Genomic DNA, 18624 nt, shown 5'->3' with positions numbered 1-18624 from the left:
GGGTGGCACTGAAGAGTTTCGGTGAAATGGTATCACCCTGCTGCACCCCTCTCTTTACATCAATGATCACTTCCTTGTAGAATGGTGAGATCCTGGTGGTGAATCCACAATACAGCTCATGGAGGATTTTGATATATTGAGTTTGAACGCCCTGTTTGGCCAGGGCTTCAATGACCATCTCAGTCTCAACAGAATCGAAGGCCTTCTTTAAGTCGATGAATGTCAGACAGAGAGGCAGCTTGAACTCTCTCGAAACTTCAATGAATTTGGTCACTGTGTGGATATGGTCTATCATGCTGAATTCCCTTTGGGACCCAGCGACACACCATAAGACACTTAATATCCATTATTCCCGCACCATATTTGATAGGTTTAAATTTGGTGTGAACCATGGTAACAACTCTAAGGGCTATTGGAGGCCAACCTAAAAGCCTTCGTCCCTCTCGGAGAGCCCAGCAAGCTACGGAGAGTATCCTGCCCACACAGCAGAGCCTAGCAAGCTACCCGTGGCATATTCGATATGCCAACAACAGTAACAACAATTGGCCTCATTCACCTGTCACTGAAAGAGCCCCCAATATGGCAGCGTTAAGAAAGATGAGCAAGGAGAAGCTGAAAAAATCTCGGGGACAAACTAGACTGCCAAAACAAAGAAAGACTAAAATGATTTTCTGTACTTTCAATGCACATACGCTGGCATCAGAGGCATCCATCAAGGACCTGATGGTACAAGCGCAGAAGATCAAGTATGACATCATTGGTCTGACCAAAACGAGGAGACATCAATCACGCCATTTTTGACATTGGAGAAGAATTGTTCCTCGGAACATGTGACAACATAGGCGTTGGTGGCATTGGTGTCCTTGTCAACACGAACTTGGCCATGAGCATCGATTCATTCGAATGCCTAACAACCCGAATTAGACGATTACGCTTGAATAGATGTGGCTCACTGCCTGCAGTTTCTATCTTTGTTGTCTATGCGCCAACTTCCAACTACGATGAAGAAGAAATTGAGAGGTTCTACATGGAACTGGTGACTTTCGATAAAGAAGACCACACCTTCTACAAGATCATTGCTGGTGATTTTAATGCCAAGGTAGGTCTGAGAAGAACTCCACATTGGGACACATGGCCTAGAATGGAACGATCAGGGTGAGAGACTGTCTGAATTCATCATGTCAACCAAGACCATCCATGGTAACTCACAGTTCCAGAAGGCAGAATCTAAACGCTGGACATGGGAGTCTCCCAATGGACAGTTCCACAATGAAGTTAACCACATCATATTCAATCAAAGGTTTTGCCTGACCGATGTCACTGTTGTCCCAAAATTCCAAAATGGATCAGACCACCATCTCCTTCGTGCAAAATTCTACTTCAAAAAACAGGGAGAAAAGTCTGCAAAATTTAAGTCTAAGAAGGCAACTCCCAAAATGACCACCAACTGGGAGCTCTTTGGCACTATTGCAGCAACATGGGAAGACGCCATCCTTGACAACATCGACGAGGAATACAATCGACTGGTTCAGCACCTCCATGACTGTGTGAAGAATGCCGAGAGTGAGAAAGCCACAAACAGACGCCTGTCTTCGGAAACTCTCAAGTTCATTCATCAACGTGGTTTGGCGCGAGCCTCAGGCAACCACAAGCTAACGTCCGAGCTCACAAAGCTGTGCAGAGATGCTATAAAGAAAGACCTCAAAGAGAGAAGAGCAGCAGTGTTGGCCAGTGCAGCAGAAGCCAGGAAAAGTATTCACAACGCTCGCCTGTCCTTCGCCAACTACAAGATGACTGCCCTCCGACATCCTGATGGATCTACCACATCCTCCAGAAAGGCAATGGAGAAAATTATTCACAACTTCTACCCAGATCTCTTTGACAGCCATGTCCACCTGCCCACGGACCAAATTCTGCAGGATGGATATGTCGTTCCCAACATTCTCCCTTTTGAAATCCGACATGCCATTTCATTGGTAAAGACGTGAACAGCACCTGGTACAGACAAGGTCAGACCCGAACACCTGAAGAATTTTTCACCAGTACTCATCAATACACTGACTCGACTCTTCACACGCTACCTGTCTGAATGCAAGGTTCCATCTCAGTGGAAAACCAGTAGGACCGTTCTGTTGTACAAGAAGGGAGACATCCACGACATCGGCAACTATCGCCCAATCTGCCTGCTGTCTGTCATCTACAAGTTGTTCACTCGTGTCATGCTGAATAGAATAGGCAGAACACTAGACGAAGGACAAAAATGATAGTATAGTATCTATATAGCACTGCAGCACTGTCATCCCATTGTTCATCTACTTGCTTGAGGGGGCACCAGTAAAGTCTCCATTGTGAGACTTGTTACTGTTTCTGGCATATCAAATACAATACGGGTCACTTGCCAGGCTCTGCTGTGCGGGCGGGATACTCTCAGTAGCTTGCCAGACTCTACGAGAGGGACAAAGGAATCAAACCCGGGTTGGCCATGTGCAAGGCAAACCCGCTGTGCTATAGTTCCAGCCCTACCATATATATAGATATATAGATACTATATAGTATATAAATATATACTATAGATATATTTATATATACTATAGATAGATAGTATATCTTACCTCCCCTGGCTTGAGCTCTACATTCCATGATCTCCCTATATACCACTAGGAATGACCTTCAGAACAGAGCTAGTAAGTAGGTACTTAGCACCAACAGGTATTACACAACCGATGTCAAATACATAAAAATAAAAACAAATAAAATTTTATACTTATCCCAAGGATTGAATGTAATAGTAGCTACAAGTTCTATTCACACACTTGGTAATTGTCCTTTTTTTTCCCCAGAAAGCTAAAATGTAACTGTTTCAAAGGCTAAAAAACACTGCTGCATTTTTATTTTCATCATAATGGCAGTGTTTAACACATGATTCACATGATTCCCAATATGTCTTGTGGTATGATCCAATATTGCCATCAACATGTATTCAAAGGAATTATATCTTGATCTAATTGTACATGATATTGTTAGCAAAAAAAGTACTTATGGAATGGTCTACCACCTTTAGACATGTTTAGTACCATTCCATAAATAGAATATCAATGCCAAAATATTTAAAAATGTTTTACTGTTGATAACATACTTATAATAAAATTATAATTAATTTTTATAGTCTTTTAAAAGTTCAATTATAACTTCCAGATCTAATGCTCTTTGCATCTAAAATCCCAGCACTTAGTTACCTTGTCTTGATAGTGATAAATTAGAAGAGACCTGTATGCCTTTATTATCCCTGTAATGTCAAACAAAAATCTGACCTACACATAAAAATTATTCTAAATGCTCTTTGCTAGTGTTTTTTTTTTCAGAGTTATTATCAGTCTGTTTCAGGATAAAAGTAAAATAATTAAACAACTAGTTTTGTGGCTTAAATTTTAGCTTATATTTCTAAGTGTATTACTGAACAAATTACTCTATCAAATTAACTTTTGTTAAATCTCTCAACTTCTCAGTATAATAGTAGAAATATACCCAGAATAAAACCAAATCAGTTATTTTTTTCTAAGTAGCAAGGCACCGAAATTATCTTTTTATATTCAGGAAAGAGATAAAGTGATTAAAAAATAAAACACTCAAAAAGTGTAACTCGTAATGTTTCTTTAAAATAACTACACACAAACACTTGGTTCATATGCTGTCTCTTTGCTTTCTTTTCTTTGTTTAAATGTAAGTGGTAGCTAAGATCAAAATTATTCTAATTATCTCAAGTAAAGAAACATTTTGAAGTATGAAGAAAATTTTAAATGTTGAAATCATACCCAATATAACAATTTGTGACATTTGCTAAAATTAATTTTTCTATTATCAGAAAAGTCATGATACATTTTTTTCATATGCTGTATGAAAGTCTTGGAGTGTGTGTGGGAGGGATGTGGGTGTGTGGGGGATGATGGGTGTGAACACTAGAGATAGTAAAGAGGTTAAGGCACAAATGGCTGATTTGGGCTTGATCCCCAGCAGCACATATGGTCCCCCACGCACCTCCAAGAGTGATCCCTGATCACTTAGTATGGCACAAACCCTCAGACCAAAAAAAAAATAAAAAAGGCGAAAAATGAGTCTAAGAAGAGAAATTGAACATTTTTTAAAATTTTACTTAAGATAGGCTGAAGCAATAGCACAGCAGGTAGGACCGTTTGTCTTACACCCGGGTTCGATTCCTCCATCCCTCTAGGAGAACCCAGCAAGCTACCGAACGTATCCCGCCTGCACGGCAGGGCCTGGCAACCTACCCGTGGCATATTCAGTATGCCAAAAACAGTAACAATAAGTCTCACAATGGAGACGTTACTGGTGCCCGCTCGAGCAAATCGATGAACAATGGGACGACAGTGCGACAGTGCTACCTAAGATACATCATCATAGTATATCCATAATAAATATTATTTATAATCTGAATGTGTATCTATAATTGAGGGAGAGTCTCCCAATCAGTGCTCAAGAGATCAAAGGGCCCTCTGGATGTTGGCTGCGGTTCATGCAATTCCCCAAGGATGGTGGTGCTACTGAGCCCTGCACACAGGGAACAACCTGGGCCACCCCAGGGGTTCTTGGGGGTCTCTAGGACTGTATCTGCAAATCCTGGGAACATGTAGGAATCAGTGACTGAACAAGGGTCAACTGCCCACAAGACATGTTCCTTAACCGTGATATTATTTCTCTGACCCTGGTAACCATAATTTGTAGATGTGAGCTATCATAGAGAAAAAATTGATAAAAAAACTATATGAGTAACACATTATGTCTGCCTGATGCTGAGAAAAATGAAAATGTAAATAAAGTGTTTTTCAAGGACTTCAAAAATTTTAGGATTCTTGGTGAGACTAAAAAATATGCAAAAACTCTGAACATCAAATCCATACATTAATGCTATTGTAACCATTTACCTAAACTGCAATAAAATTTTGTAAAGACTGAAAAATAACATTAATGATAGTAGCTACAACTTACTCCCGATCCACCACATAAGGAATTTTATGAACATTTATAATCAATATCAAACTTACTATTGGAGTTATCCCAAGTTTGCAGAAAAGGAAACTGAGGCTTGCAGAGTGACGTAGTACTCAGACAACTTACATGAGACAAAATTAATACTCTTCATTCTCCAGTGCTCAAAAAACATTGTGACTAAATGAAAAACAGGCAGGCCAAACAAACTGTACGTTTTTGAATAGACACTGACTCTGGGTCACACTTAAACTTGCAGGGTCTTGCTCATCTACATATTTAATTGTTACCCCACCAAAACGTCAGAGATTGTGTGATAAAAATTCCAAGGGACAGAATGCCATGTAACAAAGTTGATTACTCAGATCTAAAGCACATGTGTCGCCCACACCTCCCCTCTTGAGATGTGTACTTTCATGCTTTCGTGTCTAGTGCTAGGATGTGTGCAGAGCTTTCTCCGCCCTTGGAGAAGCCCACATTCTCTCTTGAGCACATTACTCTTACTCTTCTCTACTCTTCTCTCTCCCACTTATCCCTTCCTCCTTCCCTCAAAAACCTCTAAATAAAATCTGCTTACTTCAAAAAAAGAAGTAGAGAGAGAGCAAGAGCAGGAAATAACCCAGTGTTGAATTTTCAACTGAAACATATACATTTCATTGTCTAGGTTGTTCAGATAAACATGTTTTAAAATGTAGAAAATAATATACTTTTCAAAAGTTTTCAGAGTTATTGTCTGAATTGATTCTTGTGAGGTAAGTCAGTTTACACACTTGTAAAATAACAACTGATTGAGTTCATAAAGAGCAGAAAGTAAAATTATTCAGAGGGGCTGGAGCGATAGCACACTGGGTAGGGCATTTGCCTTGCACGCAGCTGACCTGGGTTCTATTCCCAGCATCCCATAGGGTCACCCGAGCACCGCCAAGAGTAATTCCTGAGTGCAGATCCTGGAGTAACCCCTGAGCATCGCTGGGTGTGACTCAAAAAATTAAAAAAAATTTTTCATAGAGAGACACCTATAAAATCCCAGGAAGAACTGAGACTAAAATTCTGTTTTCTTCACTCACATATCTCTGTACCTTCAAAATGCATTCATAGAAATGTGTGTGGTCTCGCCCCAGATATAATCAGGATCTTTCTACAATGCAATTATTTCTAAAAACATATATTAAAAAGTAATATTATCTCCAGTCCTAGAGGTTGATTTTGTTGTGACCAAACAACCATCAAAACCTTTCCAGCACAGGAGGGAGCTGAGACTAGATGTCTGCAAGGGCTTTCTCCAGCACCTTCTGGTGAGTGATGGGTAGGGTGTTCCACTCTAGGTGATGTCTAGGTGATGGCAAACCCCAAGTGGTTTCCACAAGCTGTTTTTGATGAGGGAACGATCCCAGATTATTCAATTTTAGGAGCTGAGATCTTTCTAGAGTGATAGGAAGTCTAAATGAACTAAGAAATCAATATATGAAATCTTACAACCTTATAGAAATCAGGATTGTCATTTGTTCATCTAATATCTATCACTGAGGCCTTGATTCTACTTTAGGAAGTAGGAAGAACTGCTATAGAGAAGAGGGTCTGTAATAGTAGGGGCAGAAACACCCTCACATATGACCTGAAGGCGATAATCTACCCACAGTTACAAGAGCCTCCTTCACTCTCACCATTCTGACATATTTATCCTTATACTAATGGACAGGATGAAGGTTTGGAGCTTAGGACTCCCTGAACAACCTAGGTGAAATATCCGGGTACCTTATAAAATAAAACAGAGTGCATTGCCTAGTGTATGTCCCCAAAAGAGTTTATACTCTCCTATTTTTTGTTTACCTTCATAGCTGTTTCTATCTGAAATGCCTTAATGCTCTTTCTTTCCTTTGAGTTTGCTTTTGTTCTCCAGGGAATGTGCTATGATGTGTGATGGAGACGCAGATGTTTATGTTCCTGAAGAGTACCTGACAAGACTGTAATCCATCCATTGTCTTGTTAGATCTCTCTGCAGAGTAGGAAACACAAAACTACAGAATTTCTTGATACAAACCTTTCTTTCATCATCTTCACAGCTTTTCTTATCTTCTTCCTATTGTTAAAAAATAAATATAGTAATCAATCACCTACAAGAAGGAGGTTGTCTGAAAAATACTTAATCTTACCTATCACATTCTCCATTTCTGGGTTATGTGATATTCTTCCCTGATTTTAAATGTTATTCATTCCCGGGTAGTTTTCAGCCTTGATCCCTACCCTTTCTGTGGTTTCTTGCTACCCATCTCTGCCCTGTTACCTCTCCTATCATCAACACGTTTCCAACTCTTTTTTTTATGTACACCATAGAAATACTTTATAAAAATAAAATACAACATATATTCTCTAATACACCATGAATTCTTTCACTTGATATCATATTATGGGATTCTCACTTTTCAGTACTTATAGGTCATTTATTCCTTTTACAGCCATCCTGTTTTCTGTTGTATTGGGTGAAACAAGGCTTAGTCACCAGCCTTAATGTTGAAAAATACTCCATTTTTTCAAATTTTTTATTTAGGGGGCTTCTCCTGAAGCCCCTGCCTGGCACCTTTCCGACGCCGCCGTCGGATCCTGACCAATCTCCATCCTGCAGGTAAACAGGCAATCCCTTGGAGAGCCTGCCTCAGCGCGGAGAAGCCCCCTCCCCGCCCCCTGCCCGCCTCGGCTCCGGGCTTCTCCTGAAGGCCCTGCCTGGCACCTTTCCTCCGCCGCTGTCGGAGCCTGACCAATCCCCACTCTGCTGGTTAGGGGCGTGTCCTCATCTTAGGGGGCGTGGCCTAAAAGTGGGCGTGGCCTCTTTCCGGAGCACAGGCCGCTAACGCGGCCGCAGTTATTTTTTTTTTACCATTCCATGCCTTCTTCTTTGGCCACAATTGATAGAATTCATTCCTTCAAAGAACTCCCTGATCATCTTAGTTACTACATGTTAATGCTCAACTAACCCACCCTATCCTAACTTCACGAAAACTGTCAATGAACACATCAACTTGCACACAAAAGTCCTCTGTCAAAGGAGCATAGCCCAAAATCTTCAGTTGAGGTTCCTCCCAAGCTAACGAGAGCTCCAGACAGTAAAGCCCATAACAACATGAAGAAACAGAGAAAATCCCCACCACCAGGAGAGAACCAAGAAAACATCTCACTAACCTCACCAGCGACCTCCCAGAAACACATCCTCCTCTCAGATAAAGAATTCAGAGAGGAAATTGTCAGGATGGTTCACGAAATCAACACAACTATGGAACGAACATCCAATAAATTAAGGGAGGATATGGATGCAGCGTTGGAACGCTCCACCAAGATAATCCAGGAAGAAATGAGAGCAGAAATTTCAAAGCTACGAACAGAAGTCACACAACTAAAAGAATCAGTAGATGAAATGAAAAACTCTGTAGGAGCCCTCAGTAGTAGAATGACTACAGCCGAAGACAGAATCAGTGAGCTTGAAGATGAGCTGCACAAAGCATATAGGCAACAACAAATAATGGCAAAAGACCTCAAACTGGCTCTAGAGCGAGTTAGAGTCCTAGGGGATGACCTCAGGAGAAACAACATAAGAATCATGGGAGTGCCGGAACCACACGGAACCAATCCCAATGAAAAAAACACCATTAAAGACATCATTGCTAAAAAATTCCCAGAGCTAGAGAATGCGGACATCCAGATACAAGGAGTCCGAAGGGTGCCAGCTAAAAGGGACCCAAATAGAAAATCCCCAAGGCATATCATAGTCAGAATGAGGGATGCCGTGGATAGAGACACAGTACTGCAAGCAGCAAGATCAAAGAAGGAGATCATATACAAAGGCACACCCCTCAGATTCACAGCAGATCTATCAGAAGAAACCCTCCAAGCCCGAAGACAATGGTGGGATATAGTGAAAAAACTTCATGAAATGAATGCCTCACCAAGAATACTCTACCCGGCTAAACTCTCAGTTAAACTTGAAGGAACATACACTATTTCATGGACAAGCAACAGCTCAGGAACTTCATAGACTCAAGACCAAACTTAAAAGAAGGACTCAAAGGGCTACTATAAGACAAGGAAAAAGACCTATAAGAACAACAAACCCTACAGAAAAATGACACAAAATCCCATGACAATAATTTCTCTTAATGTTAACGGGCTAAATGCACCAATCAAGAGGCACAGAGTGGCAAAATGGATTCGGACACTAAACCCAACTTTCTGCTGCCTACAAGAAACACATCTGAATAGTCAGAACAAACACAGACTCAAAATCAAAGGATGGAAAACAATCCTGCAAGCAAACAGCCCCCTAAAAAAAAAGGCAGGGGTGGCCATACTAGTATCTGATAGCATAGATTTCAGGCTGAAAAAGATAAGAAGGGACAGCAAAGGTCATTTTATATTCATCAAGGGATATATACAACAGGAAGAAATCACACTCCTAAACGTATACGCACCTAATGAACGACCAGCTAAATACTTAAAAGAACTCCTAACAGAATTTAAGGAGGACATAACTAGCACCACGATAGTAGTTGGAGATTTCAACACTGCCTTATCACCTCTGGATAGATCGACAAGAACAACACTCAGCAAGGAAACGATGGCCCTGAAGGAAGAAATGGAGGAGACAGGGCTAATAGACCTATACAGGGCTATATACCCCAAAAAGAAAGAATACACATTCTTTTCCAGCGCACACGGAACATTTTCCAAAATAGACCATGTTCTGGGCCACAAGTTTTACCTTCATAGAATTGGGAAGATAGAAATTGTATCAACTATCTTTTCAGACCATGATGCACTGAAGATGGAAGTTAATCATGCACAGACGCGGAGGACCAAATCAAACACTTGGAAGTTAAACAACTCACTATTGAACAATGAGTGGGTCACGGAGGAAATCAAGAAAGAAATTAAGAGATACCTCGAAACAAATGAGAATGAAGACACAAGCTATCAGAACCTATGGGACGCGGCTAAAGCTGTGTTAAGGGGAAAATTTATAGCTCAAATTTTTTATTTAGTGTTATCAATGAATATTTTTGTAGGATACCCCTATATCATACCAGCAGAAGAACCCTGGTGTGTGGGACCCGGGGCTGAGATCTCCAAGCCTGCTTGGATTGGGACTGGGCTTCCTCCACCCAGATCCCACATTTTCCAGTAGCTAGGCATTCACACCCACAAACTGCCCCTGGCACTGTGTAGTCCCATTAACAGCCAAGATCCAGAGACTATAAAACAAAGCTCTCAGAATGCGGCCTTGCAACCTTTTATTGTCTAGTTCTCCCTCTCAGAGAACCCAGCAAGCTATCGAGAGTATCCTGCCCACATGGCAGAGCCTGACAAGCTCCTCGTGGCGTATTTGATATGCCAAAAACACTAACAATATGGGACTCATTCCCTTGACCTTGAAATAGCCTCCAATGTGGCACCAATGGGAAGGACAAATAAAGAGAGGCTGCTAAAATCTCAGGGCTACAATGAATCATGACATTACTGGCGCCTGCTCGAGCAAATCGATGAACAACAGGGTAACAGTGACAGTGATACACTGATATCTCTATATAAGGAAACGTGTCTTCTTTTCAAAGTTTGCACATTTATTCTATATCCATGGCAGCAATGTCTGTAATAGTCAAAATGTGGGGTCAATCAAGATGCCCATGGTCTAATGACCATTGATGGGTGATCAGATAAGCTATGATGTAAACATTCAATAATTTATCAAACAGAACATCATGATATCCAGTGGATTTGTGGGAGGCTTTTTGCTAGGCCTTGCATCTTAAGGATGTGAATGTGCTGTAGCACTCTAGCACACTGTCATAACACTGTCGTCCCATTGTTCATCGATTTGCTCGAGCAGGCACCAGTAACGTCTCCATTGTGAGACTTGTTAATGTTTTTGGCATATTGAATTCGCCATAGGGAGCTTGCCAGTCGCTGCCATGTGGGCAGGATACTCTCTATAGCTTGCCGGGATCTCTGAGAGGGACAGAGAAATCAAACCCAGGTCAGCCTCATGCAAGGCAAACGCCCTACCCGCTGTGCTATTGCTCCAGTCCATTGTGAACTACATTTATAAAATAAGATTTATTAAAAAAAAGAGTGGAAAAAAAGAGGCAGGAAGGAAGGGAAGCAAGGGAGAGAAGAGAGGGAAGGAGGAAATGATGGAAAAATTGAAAGAGAGAGAGAGGGAGAAAGGGAGGGAGATAGAAAAATAAGCTCAAATGTAAAATTGCAACTATGAAGAATTTAAACTATTGACCTCCAAACGTGAAGCTTTAAAATTTGTATGCATTCCTTTGTGAATTTTCAGAATTATTTGATGTTCTTAATTTGCTGAAGACATTTTATTTATAAGACATGTAATTACCATGAGATTTTTTTGTATTACTTAGCAGTGCCTACACCATAGTACATCTAGCTGTTACTGCTGGAGACACACTTTGAAACTTAGTCCTCTGTGGTAAGCTCTGATGGGTGCATGAATGTGCTATCACAGTGAAATCACTGTGAAAAGAGAAATGGTGGTGACAAAGGGTCTGAACATTGTATGCTGTCACATTCTGCAAGGAGATGAGAAACAACTAGTTGGACAGCATCAAGCTCACAACTTAGCATTTTGCCATCAGAAGCTTGGTAAACAAACTATAGTATCTGCTATAAGACAATCTGTATGGTTTGTGTACAGTCGCATTCCTGGGCAAAACATGGCTTTTGTTAGTTTTTTTAAATATGCATTTGTTTAGAAATTAGCCCAGAAAATATCATTGAACAGATATGGAGAGAAAAAAAAAACCGCTTGGATATATTCCCCAGTGAACTATTATCCTAGTTTCATTTAAATAAGATGTTTTTCCATTGTGCTTTATAGTAGATTGGCAATATTTAAAAATTGCATTATAGCTTCAGCAGTAGAGCTGACTTTTTTAAAGTTACTTAAACATTGTGAATGCCCTTTTGTGGAAGAATTTAGAAATAATGAAATAATTATCCGAATTTAAGTTGTCTTTTCTTGCAACTCTTTGCTTGTATAATAACTGTACTGAACAATATCAAAGAAGACCCATTTGATTTTTTAATGAAAATTATAAAAGTATTTAACCTGCCCGTGGGTTTGATATCCAGCACAGATAAAGAAAAAAAGTATATAAGCTATTTTTTAAATCAATTTCTTTATCCTTGTAGCTTGGACAAAGGTAATTATTTTGAAGGTTCACACTGTTAGGTCACTGACTCATTTTGTTAACTGAGTGAACTTCCTTTCTTCCTAAAGTCCTAGTTATTATATTGACCTCTTTTCAGAAAGATAATGTTATGTGAAGTACTTAGTATATTACAATTTTTTAATTTAAACAATGATTTTCAGTATAATTATGAAATCATAACTTAAAAAGAATTGTCTCCTTGATGTAATCCATAGCTTCTGAAATTGTGGATTGCAGCCCTGTATCAGGCCACAGAACTGAATGTGGTATGGGGGTTCATAAAAAATTTTTTTTTATTTTTTTTTGGTTTTTGAATCACACCTGGCAATGCTCAGGGGTTACTCCTGGCTCATGCACTCAGGAACTACTCCTGGCAGTGCTCAGGGGACCCACATGGGATGCTGGGAATCGAACCCGGGTCGGCCACATGCAAGGCAAACGCCCTACCCACTGTGCTATCACCCCAGCACCCCAAAAATCTTAAAATTTTTTAAAAATTAATTTATGATTTATTTTCAGGGAAAAAAAGAATACAACTCAGCTTAAATTGTGCTTGTTGGTGCCAAAATGAATGGAACTTGATATGAAAGACAATTACATGTTTCTTGGGGCCAGAGCGATAGGACAGCGGGTAAGGTGTTTGCCTTGCATGCAGCCAACCCAGGTTTGATCCCCGGCACCCATATGGTCCTCCAAGTTCTGCCAGGAGTAATTCTTGAATGCAGAGCCAGGAGTAACCCCTGAGTATTGTTGGGTGTGACCCAAAAAGCAAAAACAAAATGGGTTAGAAGACCTCTGGGATCATAGTCTTTAGGAGCAGAGGGTTCATTTCTCGTTCAGCAGCTCCAGATCTTATCTGGGCCGAGGGCTTGCTGGTAACGCCCGCTTCCCATGATTGCCTATGAGCCACAAAACTGCAAAATTCATACCTCTGGGTTGGGAGTCTTAGAGGGTAGCTCTCGCCACATGGGTGTTGCTGCCACCACCATTTTCCGCACAGAAAAACAGGGTGGGGAGGAAAAATCCATCCCTCGGCAGCACGGAGTTGTAGCACAGCTCACAGTCTAGAAACCCATTTTGGCACCCAGAGCAGCTTCTTACAGACATGCATCTAGATTGTGAACTGAGCTAAAATATCAGAAATCCAAAACCGCGTGGCCGCTTTCGAAAATAGAAAATTATTTGAAGTTCGTAGAGTCTTCATTCTCAGCAATGAAAAGAAATTATTAAATGATGCCTTTTCAGCAGGCCTGGGGAGAAATTCCAAGCAATAGTAGTGAGTTCTCTATTGAAATATTGAACATATTCAAAGTATAGAGAGAATAAAGTGAAGATCATTAGCTACTTAAGTGGGGGCTGGGTGAGAGGGGGGTATTTTGGGGTTCTTGGTGGTGGAACCTGTGCACTGGTGAAGGGATGGGGGTTCAATCATTATATAACTGAGACTTGAACCTGAAAGCTTTCTATTTTTTTCACGGTGATTCAATAAAATAAAAACTTTAAATAAATAAATAAATAAAAATAAAAGAATGTTAAAAAAAGTGAAAAAAGCTAAAGGTTAATGGAAGAATATAAATAGTTCAGTAGAAGTAGAAAAGTGTGTTTTATTCTAATAAATAAAATATTGGCTTTATGTTAGAAACTATATTGACTCAGTGTTTGTATTAGTAAGTCAAAGATTGTAATAAAAATCTTCACGAATGTAAAAAACACTTGGTCAGGCATATAACATTCAGTATAAATGAAATGTTAATTTGTTATTGCAAATGTATAAAATCTCTTAGCAGGATACAAGTGGACAACCATACCTTAATCTAGTAGACAGCATCTGTAAGCACTATGAGTGAATGCCATACTCAATACTAGGTGTTGAGAAATTTTTCTTGCCTTTTAAAGAATTTTTATTAAAGAGTCATGACTTAAAAAAGAAAAAGCAAAAACAAAAAAAGAAAAAAGAAAAGGAAAGAAAGACAATTACATGTTTCTCACAAAGATTAAGACTTTACTAAAAACATAACCGAAGAAGTCACTAGCAAAAATATATATAAGTAGCTCTTGAATCATAAAATTAATGTATTTAACAGAGATAAAAGGTAAAATGGGAAGAATTAGTATAAAGGTGAGGGATTTCATACGATGTCATTTAGAATAACAGTAGAACTCTGTTGTTGGTATGGTGAGCTTATGTTGATGTATAAGTATATTCCTGAACCTTTGTAGTATTACAAACCAATGTCAAATCAATAGCATTTGGTGTTAAAAATATGTACACATTGATTTTTAGTACAAAAAATGTTAAATCCCTTCCCTGAAAGCTGGACTGATTTATACTTTGGTCCTGTTAGGATCATACTGACTTTCCTGCATTTTCTCCAGCACTAAATATTGTCAAGATTATTATTTTAATTAATTATTGGAGAGAGATAGTATAGGAAGTAAAACACTTACATTGCATGTGGCCAACCGTGGTTCAAATCTCTGGCACCAATTATGATCCCTAAAGTGTGGCCAAGAATCATTCCTGAACAAAGAGGGAGGATTAGCACCTGAGAACTCCAGGTAGTGGCCCCCAAACAAACAAATATAAATGTATTACTTGCATTCTACAACCTTTCTGCACCTGTGCTACAGTCTATGGAATGGAGATTGAAAATGACTGATTTACTATCTTTTTATTATCTATCTATTTATTATACTATCTATTGGGGATGAAATGAACATTTATCCTTTGTGAGGGATAGTGGGACAAGAAGAGAATGGTAGAGAGCAGAGAAGCTATTACAATGCCCAGACCACACCATGAACAATAACCTTGTCCAAAATGTCAGTTGTATATTTTCTCTTATTTGGATTCTGTAGGACGTTTTCATTTGTTGTGATTGCTTCATTCACCAGGCAGAAGCTCTTTAACTTAATGTTATCCCATTTGCTCACTTTTGCTCTTGTGTTCTTGGAATAGATGCCAAGTAGACTTGCTAAGTCATGTGATGGTTCTAGTTTTAATATTTTGAGAAATGCACATTTTGTTTTACACAGAGACTAAACCAGATGACTTTCCCACCAGCAGTAAAATAGGGGTCCTTCTTCATCCCATTCCATGGATTTTGGTTCTTTCCAGACCATTTGGCATAGGTTATTCTCATTAGTGTGAGGTTTTGATAATGATTTCTTCTTTTTCTACTTCATTGGCTTCATAAAAAAATGCAATAGATTTTTGTATATTTTTTCCATAGCCTGCCTCTTTACTGTATTACTCTATACTTGTAATAATTTTTGATAAAATCTAAGGATTTTCTATTTATTTTATCATGTCTTCTATAAATAGGAAGAACTTACTTGTTTCCATGTTGGATCCTTTTTATTCATTCTGTTGACCAACTGCTCTGGCAAGTATAATACCATGTTGAATAACAATTGTAGGTAGAGGGAAGAGGAAACTCAGATGGAGGGTGTGGTGCTGGAATGTTGCAAGCATGAAACCCTATCATTAAAAGTATTGTAAATCAAGGTGCCTCAAATAAAATTTTAGAATATAAAATTATTTTTAAATCTTTTACCACATTTTAAAGAAAAAGATTCCAGGTTTTTTTTTCTCATTGACTGTGATGTTAGCTTTGATTTATTATATTGTTGATATTTTATTATTAATGATTACTGAATTTTATAAAATAATTTGTATGGCTGTTAATCACTTCACTTATATCATTTGTCATCCCGTTGATCTTCTATTTGCTCGAGCAGGCACCAGTAATGTCTCCATTTGTCCCTATAGCATACTAGTGTAGCCCGATGTTATCTGCTTGCTCCAGGAACACAAAGAGCCTCAAACTGTTCATTCAGGGTTTTGATGAAGAAGTCTGACTATCTTGTAGGTGGGCAGCCACGTGGTCTTTTGATGTCCCATGGAATCCAGTTGGGAACAACTCTAGTCTAGCAGTCATCTCTAAATTGAATTACATGTCTGGCCCATCTGACTTTTGATGCCTTGGCAAACAAAACAGCATCCCTGATTCTCAATCGTCAATGGAGGTCGGAACTCTGGATTCCTTCTCTCACTTGAGTGAAATGTGATATTCCAAGCATAGCTCTTTCTATTCCTCTTTGGGATACTTGAGTAGCTTTCTCATCCTGTTTTCATTGGGTCCAGGTCTCTGAGGCATATGTCAGTGCAGGAAGAACAGTGGAGTCAAAAAGATGTGCCAAAGCCTGAAATTCTTCATCCTCTTAACCCCTTCTTTGACGCTTTTGAAAGCATTCCACACTGCTCTTCCTCCTGCGCAGTTCTGACCCCAAGTCTTTCCTCATGTTGAGTTCTCGACCCAGGTACACATAGCTGCTACATTTGGAGATGTTCGTTCCACTGAAAGCAAATGGAACGTCAAGAACTAGTTCGTTTTTCATGAACATCGTCTTGGTGAGATTCAACTGCAGTCCGACCTTTCCACACTCTTGGTTGAAGTCGGCCAGCATTTGTGCCGCTTGGCTAATGCTTGGTGTTATGAGAACGATGTCATCAGTGAGGCGGATGTGGTGTAATTGCCGACCATCTATCTTCACTCCCATTCCTTCCCATTCCAGTCGTCGCATGATGTTCTCGAGGATGGCACTGAAGAGTTTTGGTGAAATGGTATCACCCTGCCACACCCCTCTCTTTACATCAATGATCACTTCCTTGTAGAATGTTGAGATCCTGATGGTGAATCCACAATACAGCTCGTGGAGGATTTTGATATACTGAGTTTGAACGCCCTGTTTGGCTAGGGCTTCGATGACCGCCTCAGTCTCAACAGGATCGAAGGCCTTCTTTAAGTCAATGAATGTCAGACAGAGAGGCATCTTGAACTCTTTCAAAACTTCAATGAGTTTGGTCACTGTGTGGATATGGTCTATCATGCTGAATCCTTTTCGGAACCCAGCTTGCTCACATGGTTGTCCGTCGTCTAGTGTTCTGCCTATGCTATTCAGGATGATTCGAGTGAACAACTTGTAGACAATGGACAATAGGCAGATTGGGCGATAGTTGCCGATGTCGTGGATGTCTCCCTTCTTGTACAACAGAATGGTCCTGCTGGTTTTCCACTGGGACGGAACCTTGCATTCGGACAGGTAACGTGTGAAGAGCTGAGACAATGTATTGACGAGTACTGGTGGCAGATTCTTCAGGTGTTCGGGTCTGATCTTGTCTGGACCAGGTGCTGTACACATCTTTACTGACGAAAAGGCATTTCAATTTTTGGAAGGGAGAACGTTGGGAACGACATATCCATCGTGTGGAATTTGGTATGTGGGCAGGTGGGCGTGGTTATCAAAGAGATTGGAATAAAAGTCGTGAATAATCCTCTCCATTGCCCTTCTGGAAGATGTGATAGACCCATCAGAAGGACAGGCAAGTATTGCGAATACTTTTTCTGGCTTCTGCTGCATCAGCCAACACTGCTGCTCTTCTCTCTTTGAGGTCTTCCTTTATCGCTTCTCTGCACAGATTGGTGAGCTTGGGCATTAGCTTCTGATTGCCTGATTCTCATACCAAACCACGTTGGCAAATGAGCTCAAGAGTTTCCAAAGACAGGTGTCTGTTTGTGGATTTCCCACTCTTGGCATTCCTCACGCAGTCATGGAGGTGCTGAACCAGTCGATCTTATTCCTCGTCGATGTTGTCAACGATGTCATCTTCCCACATTGCAGCAGTATTGCCAAAAAGCTCCCAGATGGTGGTCATTCTGGGAGTTCTCGCCTTAAACTTAAACTTTGCAGTCAGTGTTAATATTGCTGTTAATATGACTAATGTTTATTTTTATTTTTATATGGTATATTTTATTAACTAGTGACTATATATTGAACCAACCTTGCATCCTTGCATCCCTGGAATAAATCTCTCTTAGTCATCAAATTCTTTTAATGAACTAGTAAATTTGGATTGCTAAAGGTTTGAATATTGTTTAGAGATTTCTCTTTTGCTGATATCTCTGTCTCATTTTGGTATCAGGATAATGTTAGCATCAAAAAAGAGTTTAGAAGAGTTAGGCACTTTCTCTGTATTAGGTTAAGGGAATCAAGTAATTAGTTTGATCTTTTAATCAAATCACCAAAATTTTCTGTCTTCAAAAAAATGTCAATTTTGTCCAACTGAAAAACCCTAAAAGTACTAAATTGTGTCTTATTTTGACTATCTTCGCTATTCTATTTCCCTCTCCTAGATTTTTCTCTCTTTTCTTTATCGCCTCTCATTGGGTAGTACTAGCCAACATTTATTGCATGTTCACTATGTCCTAGTGACAAATAAATGATTTTCAAGATTCATAGCAATCTTTCAAAACAAACCTTATACAACAAACCTTATGAAACAGGAGCCAACACTAATATACTTTAGAGAGACATAGGAACACTCAAATTTCCTAGG

At 39.7% G+C, this 18624-nt stretch overlaps 1 protein-coding gene across 1 annotated transcript in view; it reads right to left on the bottom strand.

Moving 5' to 3' along the window:
- The window catches only part of DCDC2C (doublecortin domain containing 2C), a gene marked incomplete at its 5' end in the record, with an annotated part of 154517 nt that overhangs the window by 33343 nt on the left and 102550 nt on the right, over positions 1 to 18624 (bottom strand). Inside the window, one exon of the mRNA XM_004609419.2 lies at positions 6960 to 7084. Within this exon, the coding sequence (XP_004609476.2) occupies positions 6960 to 7084 (125 nt within the window). The remainder of the gene's footprint in view (positions 1 to 6959; positions 7085 to 18624) is intronic.

This window comes from Sorex araneus, chromosome X (genome assembly GCF_027595985.1).
Source record: "Sorex araneus isolate mSorAra2 chromosome X, mSorAra2.pri, whole genome shotgun sequence".
Taxonomy (NCBI): domain Eukaryota; kingdom Metazoa; phylum Chordata; class Mammalia; order Eulipotyphla; family Soricidae; genus Sorex; species Sorex araneus.
Note: the sequence above shows the minus strand (reverse complement) of the source record. Positions and strands in the feature narration are given on the sequence as shown.